This window comes from Metarhizium acridum (assembly GCF_019434415.1).
Source record: "Metarhizium acridum strain ARSEF 324 chromosome Unknown scaffold_276, whole genome shotgun sequence".
Classification (NCBI taxonomy): Eukaryota; Fungi; Ascomycota; class Sordariomycetes; order Hypocreales; family Clavicipitaceae; genus Metarhizium; species Metarhizium acridum.
The window spans coordinates 503,332-529,424 of record NW_027094025.1 but is presented as its reverse complement, the minus strand read 5'-3'; the positions used below and the strand labels follow the sequence as shown (position 1 = coordinate 529,424).

Sequence of the window (26,093 nt, the reverse complement as noted above, 5' to 3'; positions counted from 1 at the left end):
ATGCCGACGCCAGCGCCCTTCTTCCGCCTTTACGCGAGAAACAAGCCAAGTCAAGAAGACCCGGGCGGGCTCTGTTGGTCGCGTACGATTTGTCGGCCATGAAAACAAGGGGGATCCAAGCGTTTCTTCGAGATACTACCTTACGCGGCTCTGCGTCTTTCAAGTGCTTTTTCACCCACGTGCAGTGACGTGCTACTGCGGCGAGTCAGTAGGTCTCATCGGAGTTGTATTTAAGCGTGCCAAGAAAGCTGTATGCATGACTACTAACCAAGTTCATCTAGACGACTCATATCCTCACTCTTTAATGTGTTTTACACGTGAAACCATGGTAATAGGCCTACATGTACCTTGATAAACGTGTCAAGTAATCTTATTTATTTTTAGCTTTAAAATTCAACAGCCTTAAAAATAGTAAGATTAAGAGGGCTTAATTTGAAGGGGTAATTATTATTAGGAAAGAAGAGTAAAAGGCAACAGCTAGTGCTACGCGTAGAATATTTATTGATTATTATAATAGGTATAAAAAGATAATATATAAAGCCGTAACGTGATTCCCACTAGACGCGTTATTACTAAAAATCAACAGGTATAAGGGTACGTGCATGTAATAAGGCTGTGGCCGTATCACATGTCTGGTGGGCCTGCTAAATTACAGCTCCGAGTAGAGTAGTACTGACTATGCGGAGAGTCTTGTGCGGCCGCGGAGGCTTCATCGCGTCCCTGTATCGCTGTGTTGGGAATGTCGACCGCCAAGGATAACCTTGGACATGGGTTCCTACACGAGATCTACATGGAATTTTCCACAGAGCTCAAGCTTCTTCTTTAAGTCCTGTGGTTTGAGTTGCGCCTGTCGGGCGCCCGGATTGCCTCGGATGCGAGGATAGATGAGCGAAGACGACGGGACAACACTGCGAAAACACTGGCATCGAACGAAATAAACAACGTTTGCTACATGTTTCTTTGATGTAGAGTAATAGCAGAGGAGACAAAAAGCATACGCCATTGTGCTTCAAGGCAAGATTGAATCGAGTCAGTTGGGATCTGGACTGGCAGCGGGAGCCAATGATTCAGCACCCCTCGTCCGAAGCAGCTTCAGGCAATGTAATCCCCGCGAGGAAAAAGATGATTACATGGGTGAGCAAGGACGAGCGGTGCCAGGTGGCATACATGTATGGTGTATCGCTTCAGGTCAGCCGCCATGGCCTCAGCTCAGGCAGAATCCCCAAGTAGGTCAACAATACATAACAGCTTAGGCAGGCGGGGTCGACGGTTTCAACTGTCCGTTTGTACATGTATGTCTCCCCTCTAGAACTTTGGCCCTACGGCTTACAACGGATGCCTAGGTAGTTTGACACTAGTCCCAGTGCTGTTTTGGTATGGTGATGACGTTCTGGGCATCAACACTACACTAGGACATGACTATCAACGTCCGATTGTTAAACGTATAAAGTTACATGGAAAGCCTGTATATAGAATAAGACTTTACACGGCAAAAGTGTGCATCAAATACAATCATGTACGTTTCTAACCACGCCTTATTATAATCCTGCAGATGCCCCTGTCTCAGCTGGTCACCTGGTCGCGAAGGACACTGACACGTATAGTCAAATCGAAGAAGCCCGGTCAAAATGTAAAAAGGTAAGCAATCAAGCCCGCAGGCTGAGGGGTTGCACCACCCATGCAGCATTGTCGAAATATAACGCATTTGGTTCAAGAATTGACACAGTCCCTCCCGTGGTCACGGAGTTCATTTGATCTTGTCGATTCCACTCCGGGTGTGTATATATTGGAGAATCCATCGCTTCCCTAGGGTAAGTTAATCGCGCACGGCTATAAGTGGAGCACGTCTTCGCCAGGGCCAGAATGGAGTCCCTCTCGACTTTCGTTTATTTCCACCTCGACATGGACGTGCCTCATACATTTCGCATCCTGGATCTTCACCCTGGGCAGCGCGACGATCCTTTACGCTGTACCCTGCACCATGTGCGCCGGGAAGGGGAGTCCCAGTGCAAATATGCAGGCCTCTCATATGCTTGGGGTGACCCAAGCGTCACGAGCGACATCATCGTGAACAACGCGAAGCACACCATCACCAGAAATCTGGAGATAGCCCTTCGCGGCCTCAGGGACAGCAGCGCCACGCTCACGCTATGGGTAGACGCCATTTGCATTAATCAGATGTATATACCCGAGAAGAACGACCAGGTGCGGCACATGCAAGCCATCTACGCAAATGCTGACAAGGTCATTCTCTGGCTAGGGGAGGCTTCCAGCGACAGCGACAGAGCCATTGTATTCCTCAAGCATGTCTGTGCTCGACTAGAGCAAGCCGGTATCGTTCCCATGGAGAGTCTGGACCCCCAGCTTTACGTGGAAAAAGATTTCCTGCGCGGCCTCGGCGATTATCTGGAGCCGACTTTCAACGACGACTGGGAAGCCGTGGCGCAACTGTTCATGCGGCCCTGGTGGACTCGAGCCTGGATCGTCCAGGAGTTGGTCGCTGCCTGGACGGCCGAGTTCCGTTGCCGAAGCATGACGATATCGTGGCCCGTCGTGGCGCTCAGTATCTCGCTGCTGGCACACTGCAAGATGCCAATCACACAGTTCCCTCACCCTCTCCGCGTGTCGTGCGCAAGGGACCGAGCATGGAGCATGCTCTACATCAAGTACGACTTTGCAGTCAAGGGTTCCGTCGACTTCCTCCGCCTCCTCGACCATCGACGTCGAAACTGTGCCGATCTTCGAGACAAGATCTACTCTCTGCTGGGAATGACCAATGAGTTCACGAGAGCGAGGCTGAAGCCCGACTATTCTGCGCCCGTCGCTGACGTCTTCGCTGCCGCTCTGGCCTGTGACATTGACGAGCATCAGGACCTAGAGGTCCTAAGCTTCGTAGACCACCTCGACAACCCGAGGGAGTACCCCTCGTGGGTTGCTGACCTAGCCAGGGGCCCAGAGACATGGAGGTTTTACAAGTACTGGCCACCTCCTCCCACATTTAAATGGACACCCGCCTCTCCCATTTCCTTCTCGGACGATTTGCGGACCCTTTATGTCAATGGGTACGAAATTGACACTCTGCAGGATGCCAAGGTACAGGATACCGACGAACCATTGCAGCGACGCACCACTCAGAGCGGCAGAGACTTGGAATGGACCTGGGACTTGGAGCACATCGTCGACGACTTGGCCTCGAGCGGACGGCTGCAGACTGCTCGAGCAATTCCCGATCCGGCCACACCAGAAGCTTTGCGTCGCTCTGTGCAGAGGATTGTTTATGAGACACTGATAGCCGGGCAATTGAGCACCAGCAGCGGCTGGATCCGACATCAGGTTCGGTATGCAGACGACGAGATCAACCCCAGCGAGCCGCCCTTGTCGCCGTCGAGTTCCGGCGCTGCCCCTACCCCCTCGGCGCCCAAGTTGTTGTCCGTCGAGTCCCGCCATATTGGCCTAGCTCCGTCGGGCAACACGGTCGGTGCGGCATGCAAAGCTGAGCAGCCAGTGAAAGAGGCCCTCGCAGGCAGACCGCTAGACGAGGTTAATATCCTGAAGCAGGCCTGCAGCCAAACGCTGGGCCGCAGTCTGCTGCTGTCCAAGGCTAGGTTTCTTGGCCTCGGCCCCGTCATTTCACAGCCGGGAGACGCCATCTTTGTTCTTTTTGGACTACGCGAAGCCGCGGTCTTGCGCCCGCGCGAGGACGGATCTTACATGTTTGTGGGCACAGCTTATTTCCATGGTTTTATGGAAGGAGGGAATCTAAAGGATTTTGAGCTAGGCAAGTTATCCAAGAAAAGACTGGCGATACGATGACCGATTTCATTTCTGGAAGGGCAGCACGGAGGCGTAAGGGTCATGATCGGGACACTCATTTAGATGCTCATTTTGCGCCACACACTCATTTCTGGCAGTTTGCGTAGCGTATCGTTATTCCCCTTTGCTTGATCTTTTGCGAATCGTTTTCTATTTCCGAGTAAAAACACGCCGCTCGCTTACTTTTGCTATCGCCCGCGATGGCTGGCGGTGCTGTAGATGACGGTGGTTGTCGTGGAACCGGGCTTCCGACGCGTCAGAATCAGCCTTGGATGATCAAGATGCCATGGTCGGAAGCTGCGTATCGCTCCTATCGACATTTACCACGATGGCGCCCTGGGCCGATTGTTGCTGGGGCTGCGATAGTTTTCCTATCGCCTCTAGACCGGGGCTTCGCCTTCTCGTCGTGCCCTTTGTGAGGTCCTCTTTTTGCATCTCCAAAAGGTGAGTAGTTGTCCAGCTCTTGTAGCCTCTCGCCGTCGGATTCGTAGCGTAAGTACGGTCTGTGGCAGAACATATTTGCCCACCAAGCATACACTAGTATACTGTAGCATATCATAATATAGAGCGCGATACTCAGGTCCCTAATCTTTCCACATGCCGGAAGAGGGATCTGGAAAGGTGGTGAACTATTCAGTGTGAATTGTTCACCAGACGTGACAGACCCAAGGATTTCTTCCGCTCCCGCCCAAGTCTGGTTATCAAAATATACTCCGGGTTTCTGGAATGACTTCGCCACCTTACTTGATAGACCATGGGGATCTGGAGTCTCATTGGTCTTCCGATTCTTTGTAGCTGCATTGACACTTTTAATATCCTCATCCAACTCCTTAACGCGGGACGGAGCTGGAACTGGACCTGGTAGGCATGGAGCAGCCGTTGGTGGCCCATGAGTTGGTGCATCTCTGAGCGTCTCCAAGTGAATGCATGGATGGGATCAATTCCTCAGACTCTTCCACAGTCATCTCCCGCCTTTGGTGATGTTCCCTCTCACTTAACTGCACCGACGGGATGCGGTACCTTGTCACAAAACGTTGACCGATGAGTTCCACACTGGATCCTCCATCAAAAAAGAACCAAAATGTATTAGAAACCTTCCAAATGGGCCGTGATGTTCGTGGTAACCTGCCCTTATGGCCTTGATACGTTGTTGTAGGCTACGAGGTGGGTGCAGCCCAGTATCGCTACCGCTGGTGAACCTGTTGGCAATTCAGGTCTGATAGTCTCCTGGAATGGTGCTGGATATTATTCACAATGGACCTGGCCGATGCCTCCCACTGTAGTTTAACGTAACGGGTAGCTCGATAACTCACCCATTAATGACGTTCAACTGTGAAAGAGACCTCGGTTCCGTAGCTAGATGGATTCAACTACGAGCCGATCCATTGACCAATTCAATTTATAGCTGCCAATCGTGGTACAAGTCTGCAGAGCCAGCACTCCTCAGCCAAGAATTCTTTAGTGTCCAGGAGCCAAGAATATCAACAGTCTCGTCCTGATTCTGATTTGGTAGAGTCTTGCGGGTAATAGTTGCAACCAATTTCTGCTAATCGAGGACCATGATACACGCATGTCGCACGGGGCCCTCACTGGGCGCGACCAACTGTGCCGAGAAGGTTAATTCTTAACATGCAGATACGTTTCGTGGAAGAATATAGTTGCCCACCAAGATAGAGGCACTAATATACTGTAACATACTATAATATAAAGAGCGACAGCTAGGTATCCAATCTGTTCAAATAGTATTCGCCTCTCGCTATAACTAGAAAATTTCTAACTTGTCTTCCAAATTCTCTTCGCCGAAATGACAAAACCTGTTCTGGCGCGCCGACCAGACGCCATTGTGTTTCATGTCCATTCTCGCTTCCAGAATCGCCTTCTTCTGCCGATAGAGACTTGTATCTCTGACTCAATGCGGATAGAGGCGGGAGACTTTCTTTTACTCCCTGTAGGCACAAATATCTTTTGTCGAGGCCGTATCAGTTGTCCGTGCCAGTCACAAGCAGGCCATGTCTCATGAACCTCAAGTGCGTTAATATTTCAGCCGCAGTCCCTGCGCAAGCCACCGGCACTCGTTGTGCCTCACACAGTAAAAATCATGGGAGAATTCACCAGGACCCCATGTCCTGTACAGTAGCATTGCATGAATGAGCTTAGATCATCGACGGCAGCAAGATGGGCTGCTAGGTCTAGCGCATTGTCATTTCCGAAGAATTTAGGAGGCAGTGGAAAGCCACCGGCCCATGTTTCCGTATTGCTAAAGTCTCGGAAAGATGCAGGAACATGAGGCATAGTATTGACTATATGCCTCCGAAGTCTATTCTGAGAGCAGAGCCAAGACACCATAGTCCTGCGGTATCACATGACGACAGCGGTTTTGAGGACTCCGGAGTTGGACGTTTCTAGACGAGTCTGAAGAAAATTATGTCTAACTTGTGCTCTCAACGGAAAGGTTCACAAACACTTCCATTGGTCGGTTCGTCCCTAGTGGCTTCTCCAAAAAATTCCCTCTCATACATCTCATACGTCTCTGAGAGCAATGACAGTGGTCAAATGGATATCAGCCGTGGCTTGATGACGACCCAAGGTCTGAACACACGGCAGGGGATTCAATGTCAGAGACACAAGCATCGTTCGGCTGTGGAGGTGTGAGCATTTCAAAGGCCACCGCCAAAGGCCTGATCTACCAGTTCCCACCTTTTCTCCTCAAAACATCAAGCCGCAACCCCTGGCCAGTCCGTGCGCGGAAGGCTTGGCGGCGGCATTGACACTTTCTCGGCCGGTTCCGCTCCATAGTCTGTGTGGTCAACGCCACAGACCCGGGCTTGTAAATGAAGCCAAACTTGGTTCTCACAACTTCGCAAGGCGGCTTATTATGTCTCACAACAGCGAGGGCGCGGCTTGGTCGGCAAACTACGGAGTACACAGCACTCCAGATGTCTTCCGTTAAAGCTTTCCCTGTTGCGGTCATGGTCCGCTGTGGAGCGTAGCAACTAGTTCCCGAATTGTGACGGTATGCCGGTCGAAGCACAGGGGTTGAGCATCCCCGAACCACAGAAAAACCTTGGATGCTGCAGAACTGCGAGTCATGGGGCCATGGCCATTCTCCTGGAAACTGTGGAAATGACAGGTCACCTCGCTTCCCAAACTACTGTCTTGGGGGACGGGCCAGCTGCGGGTTGATGTTGAGTATTGCGGAGTTGGTCAGACAAGAGATTGTCTTTGCCGTTTCGACAAGAACCGAGGCCGGCGGAACCAACGAGCGTGGCACGCAACCAGTTACTATATACAGTATTAGGGCAACTCAAGCGGTAGCGATTTCCATTACTCGTCTTTGAGAGGCTCAAGGTGACTTCTTCCATAACCCTTCCTCTTAGCCCTAAAGACTCCCGAAACCTTGTGCCCTACATATATGTACATGACCATGTCCACGCCACGCTCGTGCATGCAGTAGCTCGTCCCTCGTACGTACCACACCTCCTCGCCTGGTGTGGAGAGATATTCGTTTGTGCCGCCGCCGCTCAAGCAATTTGCCCTCCTCCCGGTAAAGATAATTTTGAGAGCTGAGATACTTTGAGCCGTACCATGTCGAACCGAACCCTTATTGGACAGGAGAGGATGAACCGGCGCTCCCGGGGGGCGGGTTTGAGCCGTGGGTGCGGCAAGTTAGGGTTCCGTACGAGTGGGAATTTGGGACTCAACTTGCGTGCCTGCTTTGGGAGCTATTCCGAGACCAGTATGTGATCTCTCAGCCGTACAATCTTGATTTCCCCACAGCTTCACATGCTGCTCGATTTGCTTTTTCAGTATTTCGTTGCCCGATAGTCGCGGCTTTTCCTTCACGTTACTTTCGCCGTTGCATTGCCTCCCTCTCCGCTGTGCGAAGGATCCCAAGTCCATGGTGACAGGCTCAAGGCATTTCGGTCTTAAAAAGAAGGTGTTGAAGACTTTGTTCGACCCGACCACACACGTCCCAGATAGCTCGAAGATGAGTTGGGAGCACTGAAGATGCGGCTCCCCATCAGCACGGCTTTTCTTCTGGCTTGTTTACCAACGCTTGCCCTGGCACAGCACGCGGGAGCAAATACCACGTATCCGTCCGCCACCGAGATTCTAGAGCTACTTCCTCCCTGCGCGGTAAGAATTCTTTTCATCCCATGTATCCCCAATTTTTGTCGTTTGAAGGCGGACTACATATTGACTCGATATGTGTGAATTTGCAGGCCAAATGCCTGACGGCCATTGTACCGGGCTCTGTTTGTTCATTGACAGACGTGCAGTGCATCTGTACGAACCAGCCAATTCATGATGCGGCCGAAAATTGCATCCTAAAAGACTGCCCTTCGTTGGTTGACGCTCTCTGTAAGCATCGTTGCTTAGAAACAGGGAATCTTCTGGTACTGACGCATTTCTCGGCTCAGCTGCGAAGAACATCACGGCTACGTCGTGCCATGCCCCGGTTCGTGACCGGTCCGGCCAATACGTTGCCGTATCAATTGCTCTGGGGACAATCGCGGTCCTTTTCGTAGTTGTCCGGTTAATCTTCAAACAATTCTTCGCTGCAAACATGGGCCTGGCGGCCGACGACAAGGTCATTCTGGTCACGCTGGCGATTCGCATCTCCTGCATCGTCATCAACGTCAAGGGTCTAGCAGCCCATGGCTTGGGCAAGGATACGTGGACGCTTCCGTCGCACGAGCTGACGTCGTTTGCAGAGTATCTGTACATCATGGAAGTCCTCTACCTTGCGGAGCTGTCTCTCATCAAACTCAGCCTGTCGCTCTTCTACGTCCGCATCTTCCCTGGTACGACTATACGGAGATTGCTCTGGGCCACCGTCATTATCAACCTTCTTTACGGGACAACCTTTGTCATCACGGCGATTTTCCAATGCACGCCAATCGCCTACTTCTGGACGCAGTACGACGAGGAGCGCGCGACGGCAAGGTGCATCAACATCAATGCCTTTGGCTGGGCCAATGCCGCGATTAGCGTTGCTCTGGACATGTGGATGATCAGCATGCCGCTGAGCCAGATTCCAAAGCTGAGGCTGCACTGGACAAAGAAATTCGGCGTGTCCATCATGTTTTTCCTCGGAGCATTGTAAGTGAGGGCGCTACAACGTGTGAAGCCACCGGAATGGCATTTACTCACGAAACTTGCCCAGCGTGACCATCGTTTCGATTCTAAGACTGAGCTCGCTCGTCTCGTGGGCAAACTCAACCAACCCAACCTGGGACCAGTGGAATGTCGTGTACTGGTCAACCATCGAAGTCAATGTCGGCATGATTTGCACGTGTCTCCCGTCCATTCGCCTCATCATGCTGCGAGCCTTCCCCAACATGACGCGATCGCATCCCACATACGGCAGCAACTCCCTCAGCCACCACACGAGTGGTCAGTCGGGGCTTGATAGAAGAACGACGGCAAGAGATCATTGTCTGTCCGATTTTGATCAAAGTGTAGGGCACGCGTGGACACGAATAGGCAAGTGCATATGGAGGTGGCGTAATTCTGTTTAGCAAGCCTTGCATACTGACATGCCAACGCAGAGTCAGAGACCAAACAGTGAGCGCCGGTCATCGAGACAACTTTAAGCACTTATTTTGTTGTTTTTATGATTCATATACCCAGTGGCTCGGGAGGGACGCTACAAGGATCATGATACTGATGTCATCTTTGGTTGATCGGCGGGCTGTTGTATATACCATCATAGCTCAGAGTAGATTAATCAAAACAATTGGCAATTTGTCTCTCCTCCAAAAAAACAGTCCGTCTTTTACTACATACTCCCCCAGTCACCCCGCGGGCACCAGTGACGGTTTCTAGGCCGATTAGGGCTTAGTTAGCATCAACCTCGGCCGTTTGTAAAATTTACGGTCAAGCCACTGCTACCGGAATTGTTGACGTGCAGTAAACCTCGAGTCATGCAATCATCCCACTAGCGTCTATGCCCTGAAAAATAGCCACTATTTTCATGCAGTCATGTTTTGACAGCGTACAGTTAAAAAAAAGATGCGGTCAGTGTGACTCGAACACACGACCTTCAGATAGGCATCCGTAGGATTGAAGTTAGACTTCAGTCTGACGATCTCCCAGCTAATCTATGACCGCACATTGTGATGAGCAACAGTGGTGCTGAAGTGGTTGATATAGCCGCTTACTGCAACGTATCACTTCTTCAACCCACAACACCAAACCATCAAGGAATATGCCCCTTTCTTGATCTCTGCATATTACTATTCAAGTCCTACTGATCCCCCACCTAATTTCGAAGTATTTACTTTATTAATTCTTTTTTATATTTTAACCTATCCTAATAATCACACTAGTATACACCAGCTGAAGCCTAACTATACCAACACTGTGTGCTTTGCCATACTTAAATTAGAGAACCGTAATATACTAAAGGAAACACCGTATAAATACGCATCGTAATGCATGACAAGCTTGTAGAAAAGTGTTTTGTTTACTTATGATGATATTTCTTCCACAAGCACATGATAAGACGCAGAAAAAAAAAAAAAGTTCAGGTACCGGGTAGTCAAAACCCGGCTACCACCACCCAGCCCCACAGCCCCTCCATCACTCTCCAGCTTCCGTCACCACCATGGCTGCTTCACCATCATCCCAATCGCTTCTTGTCTCCCGCCCTTCGCCGTGAGCTCCTAGAGCCGTGCATACACCGCCGCTCTCTGCCCGCTTCTTACAGCAGATTCTCCGCCAGTAACCCGCAATGGCTAGCAAGGTCGACAAGATCGTCGCCCGGTTGCAGCAGAAGATCACAGATGGCGACTTTTACGAAGCGCAGCAGCAGACCCGGGTAGCTGCCTCGCGATATATCAAGACCAAGAACTGGGACGCCGCCATCGACATCCTGTCCAACGTTGCGCAGTCGCTCCTCAAAGCTGGCCAGGGCGGCAGCGGTGGCGACTTGTGCATCATGATGGTAGACGTGTACAAGCAGGCAGAGCTGACCCCGGACTCGGCCTCCAAGGGACGATTGCTGACATGTCTGCGGCTGTTTGATGGCGAGGAGCCCACGAGGAAGAAGTTCATCACAGAGATGCTCGCGTACGTCCTTGGCTTTGGGAATACCCGTCGTACAATATCCAAGGCAGATTGCTGAGCTAACACTTGGTTTGCAAATGCAGATGGTCATCTAAATTTGGCGAGTATCCCGCTGGAGACCCTGAACTGCACCACGTAGCAGGGTCCATATACGCCGAAGAGCACGACACATACGAAGCGGAGCGACACCTGGTTCTCGGAACTAAGGATTCCCCAGAAGTCCTATTCAAGATGGAGTATGCTTGGTACAAAGAAGGCGACGCCCACCTCGCGCCGCATTTTGCCGGACGGGCCGTCCTGCCCTACTTGCTCGTGGGCAACGTCCGAGCCGCCAACAACTGCTACCGCCTCTTCACCAGCGCCCTGAGCAGCGACAACCCCAGTCTCGGCGTCCAGGACGTGTCGAGTTCGAGCTCCGACATTCGAATCTTCCCCAGCCTCCCGCTCCTCAACTTCCTCGGACTCCTCCTGCTTGCTATTCAACGTGCCGCGCCAGAAGTCTACAAGGGCCTCATCTCCAAATACGCCACGCAGATCAACGAGACGGATGCGTGGGCAGAACCGCTGGAAATGATTGCCGAGATGTACTTTGGCATCACGAAGCCACGACAAAGCAATCCTCTCATGGACATGATGAGCGGACTATTCGGCGGCGGTGGCCCGCCGCCTCAGCAGCCGCGGAGGCAAGAGATTCGGGGTGCGGATGCTCCTGTTGCTGAAGGCCTAGATTAGATACAGACGTGGCGGTACGCGAAAGGGGGGGTAAAATGGCCATGGATCATAGGTAGATACCGGGAAACATAGAAAAGCGGCGTCTGTTATAGCGGAAAAAAACGCCGAGTGGCTTCAAATCGAGAAACAAAGATGCAAGCGAGTCATTATCGAATTTGGTCCTCGGCCTCAAACATCCAGTTGTCGTCCGCAAGAGCCGCGACTTTGGCGCGTAAACTGGCCCTCACAGCCTCCAGCAACTCTACAAACAAAGTCAACCAAACATGATCGTGATGAAGAATGCAAAACCCACCCACCCTCAGGTTGATCCGGCACCGTACTATGGTTGATGCTGTGATGCTTCGCCGCCTCTGCAAGTCTCTGTCGCTCCTCTAAAAAAACAATTAGTCCACAAGCTTGTAGCCCACTCCCCTCGAAACGTACTCTCGCTCTCGTCCCGGTCCTCAGGCTCATCCGTCTCCAAAATGGGCGTCGGCGGATCGCCCAGCTCAATCTCGCCCTGCTGGTTCCTCACCACAATCTCGGAACTGTCCGATAGCACTTCCACGTCGAGGCGCACCGTGTCCGCCGAGTTGGATGAGCTCGGCGTCGGTCGTCGCGTTAGCTGGCTGCGGAAAAGATTGGGTCGAACGGCCGACGCAACGGCTCCTGGCGCCCGGGGCCGGTGGGTGCCGGTTGTGGGGGGTTGGGCTCTTTGGCTCATGAGGCGATGCTTTGCTAGGCTAATCTGTATGAATATTCCGAGATTGGTGTCGGCGCGATGCGAGGTGATGAGTGGGAGGCTCGAGCTGTGCAACTTGTGTTTATTGTGATGATGGAGTTGGCATGCAAGGCGAGATGGAGGGGCGGCAAGGGAGGGGTCCGTGAGCGATGGGCATGGGTAGCTAGGCGACGGGTAGAATGCCCGTCACAGCTCACATGAGGTTGAAATTAGAGGCGAAAGATGGCGACGAGTACGGCTGGGTTGGTTATTAGCCAATAAAAAGTAGAAGCCTGATTCAAACAGTTGACATGAATAGAATGCATGGCTAGTCAATAACGACGTGCATATTTGTAGATCTGCGATTAGCTTGGTGGCCTACACTAGGACCATGGGGAACATAAAGTCATGTTTGATATCAATTTCAAGTCTCCGCCAACAAGAACTAGTTGAAGTGGCAAACAGCGCTGCTGCCAGTGTACACATCCAAACCGTTTCATCCCACACTTGGACAAGATCAAACCTTGCAAAACCACCACCCGAATTATGCTCTCAGCCCATTCGCCCTGCATCACCCGCCTCAGCTCGCATTTCTTATATCGACAGATTGTAAGAGTACTCATCCTCCATGTTCTGGCTGACCCAGAGAACGACGGAGCTGTGCACCATTAGTAACTCTTCATCGCACGAGCGCATGGGACGAGAGAGACGTACCTGAACCCAACCAGCGCATTGCTCACGAGGTTCTCAATGCCCATTCCCAACGCAGGCATAGAAACACCAGGTACCACAAACTTGAGCACAAACACCGTGACGCCACCAGCCATGCCGCCTGCGAGGGCAGCAAACCCCAGGAAAAGCACTACCCGAGCCTTCCACGCCACCCCAGATCCGCTATAGCTGAAGGAGTCGGCGCTGAGGCGTGTCTTCTCAACAGAGTTGATGATCAGCATGCCGAGACTGGAGAAGACAAGCGGGAGCCAGTCAACAAATTTGACATGGACGTTGGAGCCGTTGCGGGCGGATTTGGACCATACGGCCGAGTCGAGCATTACGTAGAATGCGAGAGAGAACTGTCATGGCCATCGGATCAGTCGCGGACTTCCAATACAGCGGAGGCGAGGGTATAGGTGTAGCCTTGTGCAAGCAGGAAAGTATCTTGCATCCTCTGCATAGTAGTCGCTTGCAACTTACCAGAGCCCCTGCAGCGTAGACGCCCGTGTTTCGTGCCCAGACACTGTTCAGCCACTCGGGCTTTCGGAACTTCCAAAGACGTTGCTCCTCCATGATGTAAATACGTCCGGGTCGGTCGGTCCAATTATAGGTTCGAGATTCGGCGCCGGCCGGTGCTTGGTTGCGTCGAAATGGGGATGTCGTTGCTGGTTTGAAGCTGTGGTGGGCACTGGCGCAGCATGACGAAGCACAAAACGTCGGGCATGACCCCGAAGACGGCAGGGTCACGTGGACACGCGACAGTGTCTGGGGATGCTTCTGTTTCCACCGAAAACGCCGAGATCAAAGAGCCAAAAAAAGTAAAGTAATTATAAATCAAGGAGTTTAAACGCAAAATAATATGACAGTTTTGGCTATCGATACCAGCTGCACTTCTCAATGCTATCTATAGTTTGAGTGTGGAATACAGCCAGGATTGGCCCAGACTATTCTATTATGCCTGCGGCTCGGTTGGTCATGTGGTCGCGGGGAAAAAGGCGACAATATATCATGCCGCAAATTGTGGGAAATTTTTTTTTTCCCGCCGAATTGTCTGGTCCAAGGTTAGCATGCTCGTGGAGAGTCGTTGCTCGTGTTGCAGTTATACGAGATGATAACGGATCTCGGACTGCACGGATCTGCTCGGCTAGCGCAAATAGGGATGGAAGAATTAAATCATATACCGAGTAGAGCCCTCTGATTTCATATTGTTCCACTCCGTGTACTCCGTACTGCTGTTTGCAACCCCCGTGGTAGAGGCAAAAATGGAGGGGCGTGACGGCTCTTTCTTTCATCCCGTTGACCTAACCGGATACCTGTTACACAGGCACGAATGTCGGCTTGTAGAGCAAATAGTGACGGGAGAGGCAAACAGTTTCAGGGAGCCTGAGTCGGTACTCCTTAACATGCCCCTAGATCGATCGATTCGCATCCGAAATATTTTTGAATGTCGGCCAGTTATTAGTGTGAACATGTTCTTTAATTCTGCATCATCTTAAGCACCTCATTCCTTTTTTGGCTGGCTAGGGAGACAGAAGTGGGGCACTGCCCGCCCTGGGGAGGTTGGATGTGTGGACGGTTCAAGTGCGGCTGTACCTGCTGTCTCATCACGCATTCTGCTCACCAGGACGGTACGTACCTCTAAGGGGGAGCCGCCCAGACAACCCTGGAACTTGGAACGCAACAACACTGACCACCTACCTGCACTGGCACCATTCAGCCGTACAGCCGCACCGTCGAGCCCTTCTCTTCTTTTTCCTCCCATACCTTCGCCATCGCCAGACCCAGCGTCATTTCCGCCGCTGGTGCTGTTCCTGGTGCTACTACCAGCCGACATTCTTTTGCACCATCTCTACAATATACTGTTTTCTTTGGCCTTCTCCGACTTATCTTGCTTCGCTTTCCTTGGCTCCCGCCGTGCCGTCTTGCCATAGCCTTGGCCTTTTTAATTTTCACCCCCCGCGACGTTCACGAACCCCCGACCCGAACCAGCCGGGCCCAGCACTCGCATATAGCTTCGTCCGCACATCGCATCGCCATCATGAGACCGGCCAACTATCTTCCGGGGCCCTCGGTGCTCCTTGCTGCTATTGCATTCCTTACCCCTGCAATGGGCCAGAAGGACTCACCATCAAGCAAGGACGATAGCGCCTCGGAAACACCGTCACCCAAGGACACTGGAAAGTCCACGCCGTCCCCATCTCCTAGCAGTAAAGAGGAAAAGTCAAGCGAGACTCCATCGCCTTCGTCATCGGACAAGGCCTCCATCTCCAATACCGGCACTCCTGTCACCACCGACCCAACTGGCAAAGCAACCATCACTGGTGGCCCGGCGGCCACGACCGGTGGTGAACTGACGGGTTTTCCCACCTTGACCGGTCCTGGAGTGATTCCCTCATACCCGCCTCCGAGCGTGCCACCGACGAACAATGCGCCCTTTATGCAGCAGTCCAGCCTTCCTGATGGGACCGTCTTCATTGCCGTCGGAGCCATCCTCGGGGCTCTAGGATTGGCACTTCTTCTATGGCGCAGTATAGTCAGCCTCATGCTTCATAGATCCGTTGCGCGTGCAGCCATGGCCCAGCACAATGGCGACACCAAGACTGGTTTCCCTGCTCCTCCTGCCCCGTTCTACAAGTATTCTGATCATGCTTCGACCATGTCTGTAGGTGCCGGCGCCGGCGCCACCTCGGCTGCGTCTGCCGGCCGTGGAGTTCGTCGAACCAACCGCGGGCCTATTCCTTCTGCAACGCCAAGCCAGTCTAATTTGTTCTTCTCTCCCACTGCCGGCACCGGCGCTTCAGCCAACCGCGCCTCAACGTTTCTGCCGTCTGGCTTCTACGCTGCTGGCACGAGCTTACCCGGAGGAGGAGGTAACCAGACCAATTCGATTAATCTGTCCAACCTTCGACCCGACTCGCGAGGCTACTACGCTAACGCTTCACGAAACACCATGGATATTTCACCTCCCGATTCTCCTCGAGTTGCGGCGCGCCGGGACATGAGCAGCAGCTCACTCAACCTTACACCCGGCCAGCGTGCCCCTAGTGCGTACCTGGATGATTTGTTAACCGACGATCCCACTGCACTGCCGCCACCTCATATGCCTCCTTCGACGGGCCCGCGTCGTTCCGACAGTCCAGCCAACCGCTTTTAAAAATGTCATTGACAGATCTGTATGGATAAGGGCGAAGCGGAGTGAGGCGTTTTACTTGGATAAGCAGCGTGTTTACTATTTTTTTTCTGTTCTTCAATTTCCTGAGAGTTGCTGAAATTTGGATTTGTCAAATCAAGGCGTTTTCGGCATTTTCTTCACCTTGTCGTATCAAGGGTTGTCGTGCATATAAATAAACTTGTAATAAGGGATTCCGGGGCGACATATCCACCTGAATCGGTCGTCCGAGAGGATGGAACGGCACTGCCTGGACGAGCCAAAGGAGCGATTAAGAGCTTGAATTGTAAAGGCGATGCGGCAGCTAGCGAAGGATGGTCTGCATGGCATAGAGATGGAGTGCAAATCCGGTAACCCGGCCCATTTATGCTGTCCTTAGTTTACGCTTTTGAATAGTACATATTCCGTTTCACTCAGCGCAAATACCACCGTTTCTTCAGTGTCGGATGCAGAGTCTGTACGACGGATTTTGTGACTAGCTTGCCACAGTGGGCTTTGCATGTATCCCTTGTTTGGAAGGAATATGGAAACGACTTGTTGATTTCATATCAGAGCTCCATGGTATCGTGTGCGCCGTAAACAACCTATATACAATTGTGTTGTGCCCCCCCTTTTCCTCCCGGCCCAAAAAAAGGTATGTGCTCATGTACAATGTTCATCAAATGTCTCAATCGTTACCCGAGCATGTCTAAATACCCAACATTCCACGCCACGTTGTGAGCGTTATTTATATACATCTTTTATAATTTTCAAATGCTCGGCTCGGCTGCATCCAAGGCGGCCAGACTATCCTTTGCGCCCTGGATATCTTCCTGCCGGATACCGCTTCTATCGCACATGCTTCTAAAGATGCCGGCTTGGTGCCAGAGGGCGAGGGGGGTGTCCATCTCGGCGATGCGGCCGGCGTCCATGACGCAGATGCGGTCGTAGCCGATGATGGTGCGCAGGCGGTGGGCAATGCAGAGGAGGGTCTTGCCCTTGAAGCCGGTGGCCATTGTGTTTTGGATCTTGTCGTCGGTCTCCATGTCGACGGACGAGGTGGCCTCGTCGCAGACGATGATTTGGGAGCCGCGGACGAGGGCGCGCGCGAGGGCCATGAGCTGGCGCTGGCCGAGGGAGAAGTTGAGCCCGTCCTCCTCGACGACGGAGTCGAGGTGGATGCGGGACGGGGAGGGGTCCGCCTTGCGGTCGTCGAGGGACGCGTCGGGTGGTATGAGGTGGGCTTGCCGCAGGGCAGACCACAGCGCCAGGTCGGCGTGCTCGCTGAAGGGGTCGAGGTTGCTGCGGACGGTGCCGCGGAAGAGCGTCGGGTCCTGCGGGATGATGGCCAGGCGCGAGCGCAGGTCGTACAGGCCCACGGTGGAGATGTTGACGCCGTCGATGGTGATGGTGCCGGCCGAGATCTCGACGAGCCGGAACAGCGTCGACATGATGGAGCTCTTGCCGGCGCCGGTGCGGCCCACGATGCCGACGCGCTCCCCGCCGCGGACGTGCATGCTCAGCCCCCGCAGGACGAGCGGCAGGCCCGGGCGGTACCGCATCTCGACGTCGCGGAAGACAATCTCGCCCTTCTCCGGCCAGGTGCTGCGCACGTCGACCGTGTGCAGCGGCGCCTCCTCCTCGAGCTGCGTGCCGTAGTGCTGCAGCCGCTCGACGGCGTTCATGCCGTTTTCCACCTCGGCCAGCTGCCGGATGGAGAACTGCAGCAGCTGCACAATGGACAGGATGTAGCTGAGCACGAGGCCGCCGATGGAGGGGTTGACGCTGAACCGCGACGTCACGACCAGGATGGCCACGGTGAAGACGAGCGCGTTGCCCACCATGTCGAGCCGCACGGATAGCCACCTCTGGTTGGAAAAGGTGAGGTAGTAGGCGCTGTTCATTTCGTCGATGGAGGACCGGAGGTCGTTGATGAAGCGCGTCTTGAGGCCGTACGCCCTGATGGACGCTACCCCGCTGAGGCCCTCGCCGAATTTGGCAAAGACGTTGGACCGCAGCACGGACTCGAAGCGCTTTACTTCGCGGGCTGATGCCCTGTAGTAGGACGCCGACAGGATAAAGAGGCAGTAGAGCGGGACCAGGGCAATGGCAAACCAGTGGAAGTAGGCGATTATAAGGGCAAAGACAGCCGTCACCATGGCGAGGGTGAAGAAGTACATGCGGATGGCATCCGTCAGGTTGTTGTCCGTGACATCCACGTCGCGGGAAGAAGCGGTTGGTGATGCGCCCGAGGGGTGTCGTGTCGAAAAAGGACATGGGAGCCCGTAGCACGCGCTGCACCGCTTCTCGCAGCATCACCTTGCTCGACTTGGTTCCCAGAACGGTCAGCGTGACGGAGAAGGCGAACATGAGCAGGGCTTGGACAACACCCAGGGCAGCGTAGATGCCAATGTATTTGCCGGTAGAGTAGCCGAACTTGTCGGATGTCCACCACGACAGCCAGAGACCGGTGACGATGTTGGCGCCTTGTGAGATGATGAGAATGGTGATGACGAGGGGGGCGTTTAAAATCGAGCCCGAAGCGCGCACATATGCTGCGTAGACCGACCAGGGCACGCTCGATTCAGGCTTTTCCTCCTGCTGCATAAGCGCCGCCCCCTTTTTGTTCTGCTTGCGCTTCTTGCGCTCGTCGGCGAGATCAACGGGAGCCCGAGGCCGCGGCTCCTCCTCCTTCTCCTCGACGGCCGTGGTCTCCATGAGAGACTGGAAGCCTCTGTGGTCCCTCATCAGGTTGTCAAAGGTGTCAATGGCCTGGATCTTGCCGCCGTCCATCCATATGATTCTGTCGCAGCGGCTAAGCACCCAAAGCTGATGCGTGGCCAGAATACGACACTTGTCTTTAAGGAGACCCAGGATGGCATTATCAAAGATGTGCCGGCCGACGTGGGCGTCTACCGCGCTGAGGGGGTCGTCCATGATGACGATATCTGCGTTGAAGTAGATGGCACGAGCGATATTAAGTCTTTGCTTCTGGCCACCGGAGATGGTAATGCCTCGCTCGCCAATTTCGGTCTGGTCGCCGTTTGGAAGCATGTCCAGATCTGCCTGGAGAGCACATCTGAGACGGAGTTAGCTGTTGGTACGCTAGGAGGCAGACTAAAAAAAAAAAAAAAAAACCACAAGGAATAACTTACGCCCGGACGACTTCACGGTACCAGTCACGGTCCATGTCCTTGCCAAAAGTAATATTGTTCTGGAGGGTCGTGTTTTGAATCCAGGCATACTGCGGGCAAAACGCCCGTGAAGCACCGTATACGACATCTCCATTAGTCTTTCGCATATCGCCTGCCAGAGCAGCAAGAAGAGAGCTCTTGCCGCTCCCGACAGTTCCAATCACTGCGACAAGTTCATTGCGGCTGATCTGGAAGTTGAGGCCTTGAAGCTTGAAGGGCTCCCGCTCCTCGACCAAGGTGCTTCCTGAGTCCTCCTCCGAATTCCCAGCAGAACTTTGTGACTTTGCAGGTTTCGGCGTACTTGTGCTCTCCTTGGCCCCGTCCTTTACCCCCCTCTTCTCTTTCCCTGCGCCAGCAATGGTGGCCTTGTCTGGATCCTGCGTGGCCGTCCTCTCCCAGGTGAAAGCAGCGTCAATCATCTCGACGGCGTTGCTGCCTTCGGGCTTGTAAACCACATCCTCTTCTTGTTCCTCCTGCATCAGAAACTCCTCAATGCGTTTCATAGACGACCAGGCATCGGTGACTTGGCCCAGAACGAGGGGTAGCAGATTGAGCGGGATGCGGAGACCGTTAAACAAGGCCAGAGACGAAAACACCTCGGCCGGGGCCAAATCGTGGTTGGACAACGAGTACACAATAAAGGAAAGCATCGAGGCAAAAATGGGCAGCGACATGCTGACGGCATTGATGGCGTTGCGAATGGCCAGCAGCACCTGGATGGAGTAAATCTCCTTGGCTCGAAACTCCCCAAGCCGGGCTATAAAGGCCTTTTCCCAGCCGAAATACTTGACAAAGCGGACGGACTGAAGAATCTCCTGGGTCAGAGAAACTCGCTGATCGGTGATTTTGTTGATGGCTTTGCGTCGACGGAACAGGGTTTGAATGGCCTTTGTGAGCGCGGGCACGCCAACGACGAGCAGGGCAAAGCCAGCCAGCGCGCTGTAGGTCAAGTTGACAAGAAGCAACACCAGGGTGATGAGACAGACGACGGGCGAGGTCCATATCATGTGGAAGAGGGCGGAAGCTTGATCGATGCGGTAGGTATCCACGCTCATCAAGTTGACGATGCGACCATTTGCCCAGCCAAGGCCGTCCTGTTGCGGCTTGCCCTTTTTCGTCTTTGTCTTCTTCTTCTTCTTCCCTGCACTCTGCTCATCAGTGGCAGTCTCTTTCCCCTTTTCCACCTCATCTGCGTCGTCTGACTCGGGCATTATCGACGGCTTGACACCGCCGGCCTTGGCCCTGCCGGATATCACCATGGCCTTTTCGTAGATGAAGCCAATGAGAACACCTCTGCTCTGGCCACCCATCATCATCCCCCGATAAATGAAGTGGCTGACACCGAATGCCTGGAAGATTTGCATGGCGGTTATACCGATGGCGAGGCCAATGCCATTCTTGATGGGGGGCGGAGGGCCGCCTCTGACGTTGGCGATGTATGCATCTGTGGCGAATTGGATAAGGAAACGCAGGGTAAAGGGCGCAAGGACCTGCAGGATGGCGGTAATCAGGGCGCAGAGGCCGCCTAGCCAGAATTCAAACTTGAAGGTTTCGTGCAGGGCCCAGAACAGAGGGTTCTTTTCGCCATTTTGCACGCGGCGATGAAAGGATTCTTTGACTTTTTGCGTGAGAGGTTCCACGGCCCGGTCGGGGTTCACTTGCCAGATATCGGCCTTTTCCAGTTGTCGTTTGTAGCCAGTCTATACATAACGGGCCTGGTCAGCGAAAAGAGGAGGACGAAACTGTAGGGAGTAACGGATGATTTGGGTAACTTGACACGAGATGGTGGTGTAGGGACAAGGGCAGGGGCACGTGGTTGGCCGGGATGTCAGCTTGGCCACACCTTAAGCACACAAGAAGAACAATGCCATCCTCGATAGGACTACTATCTAAAAGCAAACAAATGCAAACGACGCGACGTACCGTCATCAACGGTGTCATCCACTGAAAGGTCAACTTGCTGAAGAAGCCGGCAGTGTACTCGCGCGAGACGATTCGCTCCTTGGGGACTGGCGGAACGCCTCCCCACCGCAACGGGTTGATCTGTCTGTACCAAGGTTTGGCTTTGGCCGGCGGCGGCTGGCCCGTTGACGGCGCGCCAGTAGCATCGCTGACATCTGTCGCAACGCTCTTTGTGACGTCGAGGCGATTGGGGCTGGCCGCCTGGGCAATGTCGTCTGTGTCGTCGTCGTGCTTTTCGTCGGAATCGGATGGATCTGACGGCGCATCATGCCGCTCCTCGTTGCTGGGCTGTATCGCCGCCGCCGCAGCGTCTGCCGACTTGAGCTCCAGCTCCTTGCTCTCTGGCGGGTCGGCCATTACGGCAAAATGCAGAAATGTTTTGCTGGCGCTCAGTGATTCCAGAGGGCCGGCAAAACAGATCCGTCAAGGGATCCGAAGAGGGATCCGTAAAGGGTGCTCGACTGGCTCTTGAATTGCAGGAAAAGAAAAAAGGAAAGGAAAGACTGCCTAGGTAACCTGCAAAATGGATCGGACCTCGGGATTTGGCGATGCGCGACGCCCCGACTAGTGTGCTGAGAAACAGACACTCTGGATGGACGACGGGAATTCGAGAGATGGTGGAGCCGCTGGGGTATTTTGCCTGTTGTGTTGCCAGACTTTTCCCGTGTTTCTCGTCGACTTGCAACACTCGAGACAGATCTCTTGTCGCCGGGGAGCAGAGTTGTCTAGGAATAACAATAAAACTCGGCAACTGGCCAAACAAACAAAGTCCGTAGCGCTGCGGAGTTTACCAAAATGTAGCAACGGGAAGCGGGAGGGATCGTGTGATGCTACGCTACATATGTCATCTTTATTACACTCGCGTCTTCTAGACACGGACAAGTAGGGCAGGCGTGAGCAATGACAACGAGGCTGGAATATTGGAATGTTCAATGTTGGTGAGCGACGGTCCGGGAACACCATCCGGACAGAAACTCTCTTTTGATGCTCCGGGGGCCTCTTGCAGGACCATGAATGCGGCGAGAGGTGACAACGCCGCATGAAGTCTCTCGTTCATTGCCCACGACTTTAGCCCCAGCATCACGCTTGCGGTTGATGTACCCGGCAACCAACAAGCCATCGTTTCCTCCTTGTCCTCAATTCCCATCTAAAGAAGGGCAACGTTGAATGGCAAAACACGCCCGAGTGACAAACCAAACTAACAAGTGCCAAAGTCCAGGCATCATTCTTCCGTAATGTCTTGGTCAATTTTAGCCACTGGCGGGGTGTCGCCCTCCACATTATACGGAGTAAAGTTGCTAATCTTCTATACTCTAAGTCCGGACGGGATTCCGGACCCCTCCAAAAGCGAAACCCGGCCCACCATGCGTCGTCCTGGACTCCTGGCGTACGTGGTTGTTCTGCACGATTGTTTTATACGTGTATTTCAAGATTCCTCCACATGCCGCTACGGGCACAATCGGGCTTCCTTCCATTGCCCCCCCCCCCAAAAACTCGAGATTCAGTCACGTCGACTTTTATAAGCCAATGTGTGCTGACAGAATGTTACACCGCAAACAGCATCTGTACGAAACCCGGCCAATTTTTAATTTTTTTTTTTCGTATTGGAGGCCAAGGCAGAATGATTCATAAGGGATAGGCGGGACTATGTATTCCCGTCGGTCCCGACACTTTGTCTTGACCGAGCCGGGCGCCGGGCATTACCACAAGTGTCAAGTATTGTCCCATCTCCATGACGAGCCTACTGTCAGGTCTTTTTTAGCGCTCGGCACATTCCAAACGGCCATGCTCGTAAATGCAAACACCCGGCTCGAACGGCCGACATTGAGCTGGCCAGACATGGAGCTTATATCGAGAATCAGCCTTGAATGGTTGCCACTCCGCTGTGCCAGATGGGCAGCTGCCGCGCGGTGGAGCTCCATTCAACTCTGATCTGCCCCACCACCATTGACAGATTTCTCTACGCCATGATTCACGAGAGCTTCAGCTGCACACTGCTTCACGACTCCAAGCCATCGGCACGTCACGCAGCGCCGCATCACGCCAGTCATTTCCCACGAGCCAGTAAGCAGGATCCAGCCATGGCTGCAGACGAACTGCCGTCTGTCGCAGTCCCCGGCAACATCCTCGGCCCTGCCTCAAAATACAACCCCGGCCCGGGCACACACATCCACCAAGGCAACGTCGTCTCCTCGCTCCTCGGCAGAGTCCGCGTAACGGCGCCCGCCAAGCCCCCCGGGCCTGCGAAACGGCTCAACAAGATCACCGCTCCCGCCCCGGAAGAGCTGCCCACCCTCTCCGTCGCAAGACACGGCCGCAAGCGCGAGATCCTGCCCGACGTGAACAATGTGGTCCTGGCGCGGGTAGTGCGCCTGATGCCCAAACAGGCCATTGTCGTGATCCAGCAGGTGGGGGATACCGTTCTCCAAACCGAGTGGCAGGGCGTGATTCGTGTCCAAGACGTGCGCGCCACGGAGAAGGATAAAGTCAAGATGTACGAGTCGTTCAAGCCGGGAGATATTGTCCGGGCACAAGTGGTATGTGTTGTTTTTGGTGAGCCCGATCACTCTTGGATATCAGGTGGCTGACTTGTCTTGCGTGTAGATTTCGCTGGGAGACCAGGCCAATTATTACTTGTCCACCGCGTCCAACGAGCTGGGTGTTATCATGGCGACGAGCGAGGCCGGCAACGACATGGTGCCCGTGAGCTGGAAGGAGTACCAGGATCCCGAAACGGGGTTGAGCGAGTCGAGGAAGGTGGCTAAACCTAGCTGAGGGGCTGGCGATGAAGACGAATTTGATTGGGTTCAACGGGAATGTTTGACATCCGTTCTACGCCTACGGCGGCTTCAGCTATCGTTGAGTCAAGTCCGGACTCTGCGTTTGTAAGCCCCGTCGCTGCCTGATTCAACGATGCAGTGCGGTTGAGATCAGACGACACGAATCATGGAATCGGCTGCTTTGATAGGGCTCACGGCTTGTCTGGAAGATCTGGCTCGTCTGCAGGGGTGACGAATCTTGCAGGGACACACTAGGCGCCATGGAATGAAGGCGCGAACTTTTCATAGGCGTGTATGTTGGCGAAATCAACGATTTACCATAGAAATATACCCAGGCTACAAATGCCAAAATGTTGCATTGATCATGTACGAGTTTGTTGGTGTCCGAGTATTGGAGCATGTGGAACCGTCTTGTCCCTTTACGTTTTCCTTCAGTCTGCAGTAAGAGGCAAAATATATTGAGCCGGATTACGGATCTAGCTGTCGCGCTCTATACCGCGATATCCTAAGGTCTATTGGTGTATACTTGTTGACAGGCAAGTATATTCTGCCAGACTAGTACATAAAGTCAAGTCCATCTCCAGTCGTGCAGCGGCACAAAACGTCTGGTCTTCCCTTCGATGGTTAACGATTCAGGCACTACTTTGTTGCCTGACGTGATATTTTACGCTTTATTTTAAAATACCGACAAAAACAAAATAAGTAAAATAATAAAGTAAACTATATTTGATATTTTACCTTGGATATAATAAAACATCTCTTAAAGATACTACTACTCTTAGACTCACAAATTCGTTGCTAGCCGCGTCGTTCCCAGCACTTTCGCAACACGTTCCGTAAATACAAGATAAATATAAGATGAACTGGATCCAATTACTAAGGGGTCGAATCGAAACCAACTCCTTTGATCTTAAATATAGCCTTTTCTTGACGTTATTATCACGTGGTGTGCTTCCTCTTGACTAGGTCGTAACAGAACGCAACACAATCCAACAGACACTAAATCACCCGTGTCCGAATTCCAAAGGTCAACTTCAACTGCCTCCTCCTTTGCTCGTGTGCTCGCGGCACTCTTTCCCCCAATTCCCGTAGTATCGCCGCTGCTATGTCCCCTACAGTCCAGTCCACACGTCAGATTCACATCTCTTTGCAGGTCATGACCAACGTACCATCACATTGCTCCAGATCTGCCAGCGTCTCCGGACAGTGAGACAGCTCCTCACCTGTCGTCACATTGTACAGCGGCGACAAGGTCATCTCTCCAGACACCACAATGCTGTTCGCCATCCGGGCTTGGAAATTCTTGTCCCTGCACCAGAAACACAAATCGTCAGTCCTCTCCTCTTCCCGATATGACGGCCACTCACGTAATCATCATCTTCAGACCGAGCCCATCCAGCTCACGTCGCATGTCGGTCATCTCACGTCGCATGTCGGTCATCTCACGTCGCATGTCGGTCATCTCACGTCGCATGTCGGTCATATTCAGACCGAACCCATCCAGCTCACGTCGCATGTCGGTCATCTCACGTCGCATGTCGGTCATCTCGGTCCTAAACCCATTTATCTCATGTCGCATCTCGGTGACTGCCTCAAAAATCCGATCCATCTTCCTCATCAGTTGTGTCCCGCCTTCGAATGCGGGTATATTCTCAAACCGCTGCACTTGCTCGCCAATGTCCTTAAAGTTGCTCGCCAAGCGCCCAAAGTCGGGTTGACGCGCTGCCTGCTGCTCCATTGTCGTCGTACTCTGTCGCCCAACCCAAGTAGGGCACCTTGGCATCAGATGATACGAATCTCTCTCTGTATACTCCGTATTGATACTACAAAGCCTTGATTGAGCTATTCACAACAGAGACGGAAGAGGAGGGACCGGCTCCACACATGGCTGTGCGCATTATCCAATTTCCCCGCCCTGGTTCTCTCACACACGCGTTTCCCCGGTAACTACCGGCTCACGCAGTGGTAGGCAAAAAGTA

At 53.1% G+C, this 26,093-nt stretch overlaps 10 protein-coding genes across 13 annotated transcripts; 5 read left to right on the top strand and 5 right to left on the bottom strand.

The window, feature by feature from the left end:
* Positions 1 to 1,863: 1,863 nt before the first annotated feature.
* J3458_013229 (uncharacterized protein) lies at positions 1,864 to 4,564 on the top strand (the record flags this gene model as incomplete). Its single annotated transcript, XM_007817163.2, has 1 exon — positions 1,864 to 4,564. One exon carries the CDS (start codon positions 1,864 to 1,866, stop codon positions 3,811 to 3,813), a length of 1,950 nt encoding a protein of 649 aa, XP_007815354.2. The 3' UTR covers positions 3,814 to 4,564.
* Positions 4,565 to 7,110: 2,546 nt separating this feature from the next.
* Positions 7,111 to 10,073, top strand: J3458_013227 (uncharacterized protein). Of its 2 annotated transcripts, XM_066120317.1 has the most exons (5): positions 7,111 to 7,950; positions 8,037 to 8,175; positions 8,235 to 8,916; positions 8,981 to 9,300; positions 9,366 to 10,073. In XM_066120317.1, exons 1-5 carry the CDS (start codon positions 7,822 to 7,824, stop codon positions 9,383 to 9,385), a joined length of 1,290 nt encoding a protein of 429 aa, XP_065974604.1. In that variant the 5' UTR covers positions 7,111 to 7,821; the 3' UTR covers positions 9,386 to 10,073. The 2 variants fall into 2 exon arrangements, with proteins under 2 accessions (XP_065974604.1, XP_065974605.1); XM_066120318.1 differs by having other exon boundaries at positions 8,235 to 10,073.
* On the bottom strand, positions 7,138 to 7,713 carry J3458_013228 (uncharacterized protein; the record flags this gene model as incomplete). Its single annotated transcript, XM_066120319.1, has 2 exons — positions 7,138 to 7,376; positions 7,494 to 7,713. 2 exons carry the CDS (start codon positions 7,711 to 7,713, stop codon positions 7,138 to 7,140), a joined length of 459 nt encoding a protein of 152 aa, XP_065974606.1.
* Positions 10,074 to 10,391: 318 nt separating the features above from the next.
* On the top strand, positions 10,392 to 12,720 carry J3458_013225 (uncharacterized protein). Its single transcript, XM_007817165.2, has 2 exons — positions 10,392 to 10,887; positions 10,968 to 12,720. The coding sequence occupies exons 1-2, from the start codon at positions 10,550 to 10,552 to the stop codon at positions 11,614 to 11,616; spliced, it is 987 nt and encodes a 328-aa protein (XP_007815356.2). The 5' UTR covers positions 10,392 to 10,549; the 3' UTR covers positions 11,617 to 12,720.
* VPS68_3 (Vacuolar protein sorting-associated protein 68) lies at positions 11,763 to 12,319 on the bottom strand (the record flags this gene model as incomplete). Its single annotated transcript, XM_007817166.2, has 3 exons — positions 11,763 to 11,857; positions 11,913 to 11,987; positions 12,040 to 12,319. The coding sequence occupies 3 exons, from the start codon at positions 12,317 to 12,319 to the stop codon at positions 11,763 to 11,765; spliced, it is 450 nt and encodes a 149-aa protein (XP_007815357.2).
* VPS68_1 (Vacuolar protein sorting-associated protein 68) lies at positions 12,721 to 13,688 on the bottom strand. Of its 2 annotated transcripts, XM_066120315.1 has the most exons (3): positions 13,511 to 13,688; positions 13,031 to 13,389; positions 12,721 to 12,974 (listed from the first exon to the last, which is right to left on the bottom strand). In XM_066120315.1, exons 1-3 carry the CDS (start codon positions 13,601 to 13,603, stop codon positions 12,911 to 12,913), a joined length of 516 nt encoding a protein of 171 aa, XP_065974602.1. In that variant the 5' UTR covers positions 13,604 to 13,688; the 3' UTR covers positions 12,721 to 12,910. The 2 variants fall into 2 exon arrangements, with proteins under 2 accessions (XP_065974602.1, XP_065974603.1); XM_066120316.1 differs by having other exon boundaries at positions 13,031 to 13,688.
* Positions 13,689 to 14,491: 803 nt separating this feature from the next.
* Positions 14,492 to 22,978, bottom strand: YOR1_1 (ATP-binding cassette transporter yor1). 2 transcript variants are annotated; one of them, XM_007817168.2, is made up of 3 exons: positions 21,296 to 22,978; positions 19,334 to 21,072; positions 14,492 to 19,257 (listed from the first exon to the last, which is right to left on the bottom strand). In XM_007817168.2, exons 1-3 carry the CDS (start codon positions 21,689 to 21,691, stop codon positions 17,043 to 17,045), a joined length of 4,350 nt encoding a protein of 1,449 aa, XP_007815359.2. In that variant the 5' UTR covers positions 21,692 to 22,978; the 3' UTR covers positions 14,492 to 17,042. The 2 variants fall into 2 exon arrangements, with proteins under 2 accessions (XP_007815359.2, XP_065974601.1); XM_066120314.1 differs by having other exon boundaries at positions 19,334 to 22,379.
* J3458_013222 (uncharacterized protein) lies at positions 15,069 to 16,184 on the top strand (the record flags this gene model as incomplete). The annotated part of the gene is made up of 1 exon (XM_007817167.2): positions 15,069 to 16,184. One exon carries the CDS (start codon positions 15,069 to 15,071, stop codon positions 16,182 to 16,184), a length of 1,116 nt encoding a protein of 371 aa, XP_007815358.2.
* On the top strand, positions 22,739 to 24,470 carry J3458_013220 (uncharacterized protein). The gene is made up of 2 exons (XM_007817169.2): positions 22,739 to 23,871; positions 23,939 to 24,470. Exons 1-2 carry the CDS (start codon positions 23,203 to 23,205, stop codon positions 24,107 to 24,109), a joined length of 840 nt encoding a protein of 279 aa, XP_007815360.2. The 5' UTR covers positions 22,739 to 23,202; the 3' UTR covers positions 24,110 to 24,470.
* A 364-nt stretch (positions 24,471 to 24,834) lies between these two features.
* J3458_013219 (uncharacterized protein) lies at positions 24,835 to 25,957 on the bottom strand. Its single transcript, XM_066120313.1, has 3 exons — positions 25,482 to 25,957; positions 25,284 to 25,423; positions 24,835 to 25,226 (listed from the first exon to the last, which is right to left on the bottom strand). Exons 1-3 carry the CDS (start codon positions 25,895 to 25,897, stop codon positions 25,114 to 25,116), a joined length of 669 nt encoding a protein of 222 aa, XP_065974600.1. The 5' UTR covers positions 25,898 to 25,957; the 3' UTR covers positions 24,835 to 25,113.
* Positions 25,958 to 26,093: the final 136 nt, after the last annotated feature.

Excerpts from the sequence above, each read along its gene's own strand:
- J3458_013227 (XM_066120317.1), top strand. The coding sequence starts at position 7,822 with ATGCGGCTCCCCATCAGCACGGCTTTTCTTCTGGCTTGTTTACCAACG. Across the intron at positions 7,951-8,036 it reads AGCTACTTCCTCCCTGCGCG|GCCAAATGCCTGACGGCCAT; the intron begins GTAAGAATTCTT and ends GTGAATTTGCAG. Across the intron at positions 8,176-8,234 it reads TTCGTTGGTTGACGCTCTCT|CTGCGAAGAACATCACGGCT; the intron begins GTAAGCATCGTT and ends TTCTCGGCTCAG.
- J3458_013225 (XM_007817165.2), top strand. The coding sequence starts at position 10,550 with ATGGCTAGCAAGGTCGACAAGATCGTCGCCCGGTTGCAGCAGAAGATC. Across the intron at positions 10,888-10,967 it reads TTCATCACAGAGATGCTCGC|ATGGTCATCTAAATTTGGCG; the intron begins GTACGTCCTTGG and ends TTGCAAATGCAG.
- VPS68_1 (XM_066120315.1), bottom strand. The coding sequence starts at position 13,603 with ATGGAGGAGCAACGTCTTTGGAAGTTCCGAAAGCCCGAGTGGCTGAAC. Across the intron at positions 13,390-13,510 it reads TCTACGCTGCAGGGGCTCTG|TTCTCTCTCGCATTCTACGT; the intron begins GTAAGTTGCAAG and ends TGGCCATGACAG. Across the intron at positions 12,975-13,030 it reads AATGCGCTGGTTGGGTTCAG|CTCCGTCGTTCTCTGGGTCA; the intron begins GTACGTCTCTCT and ends AATGGTGCACAG.
- YOR1_1 (XM_007817168.2), bottom strand. The coding sequence starts at position 21,691 with ATGGCCGACCCGCCAGAGAGCAAGGAGCTGGAGCTCAAGTCGGCAGAC. Across the intron at positions 21,073-21,295 it reads GGATGACACCGTTGATGACG|ACTGGCTACAAACGACAACT; the intron begins GTACGTCGCGTC and ends CGTTATGTATAG. Across the intron at positions 19,258-19,333 it reads TACCGTGAAGTCGTCCGGGC|ATGTGCTCTCCAGGCAGATC; the intron begins GTAAGTTATTCC and ends ACTCCGTCTCAG.
- J3458_013220 (XM_007817169.2), top strand. The coding sequence starts at position 23,203 with ATGGTTGCCACTCCGCTGTGCCAGATGGGCAGCTGCCGCGCGGTGGAG. Across the intron at positions 23,872-23,938 it reads ATATTGTCCGGGCACAAGTG|ATTTCGCTGGGAGACCAGGC; the intron begins GTATGTGTTGTT and ends TCTTGCGTGTAG.
- J3458_013219 (XM_066120313.1), bottom strand. The coding sequence starts at position 25,897 with ATGCCAAGGTGCCCTACTTGGGTTGGGCGACAGAGTACGACGACAATG. Across the intron at positions 25,424-25,481 it reads GGTCTGAAGATGATGATTAC|GGACAAGAATTTCCAAGCCC; the intron begins GTGAGTGGCCGT and ends TTTCTGGTGCAG. Across the intron at positions 25,227-25,283 it reads AGATCTGGAGCAATGTGATG|GGGACATAGCAGCGGCGATA; the intron begins GTACGTTGGTCA and ends ACTGGACTGTAG.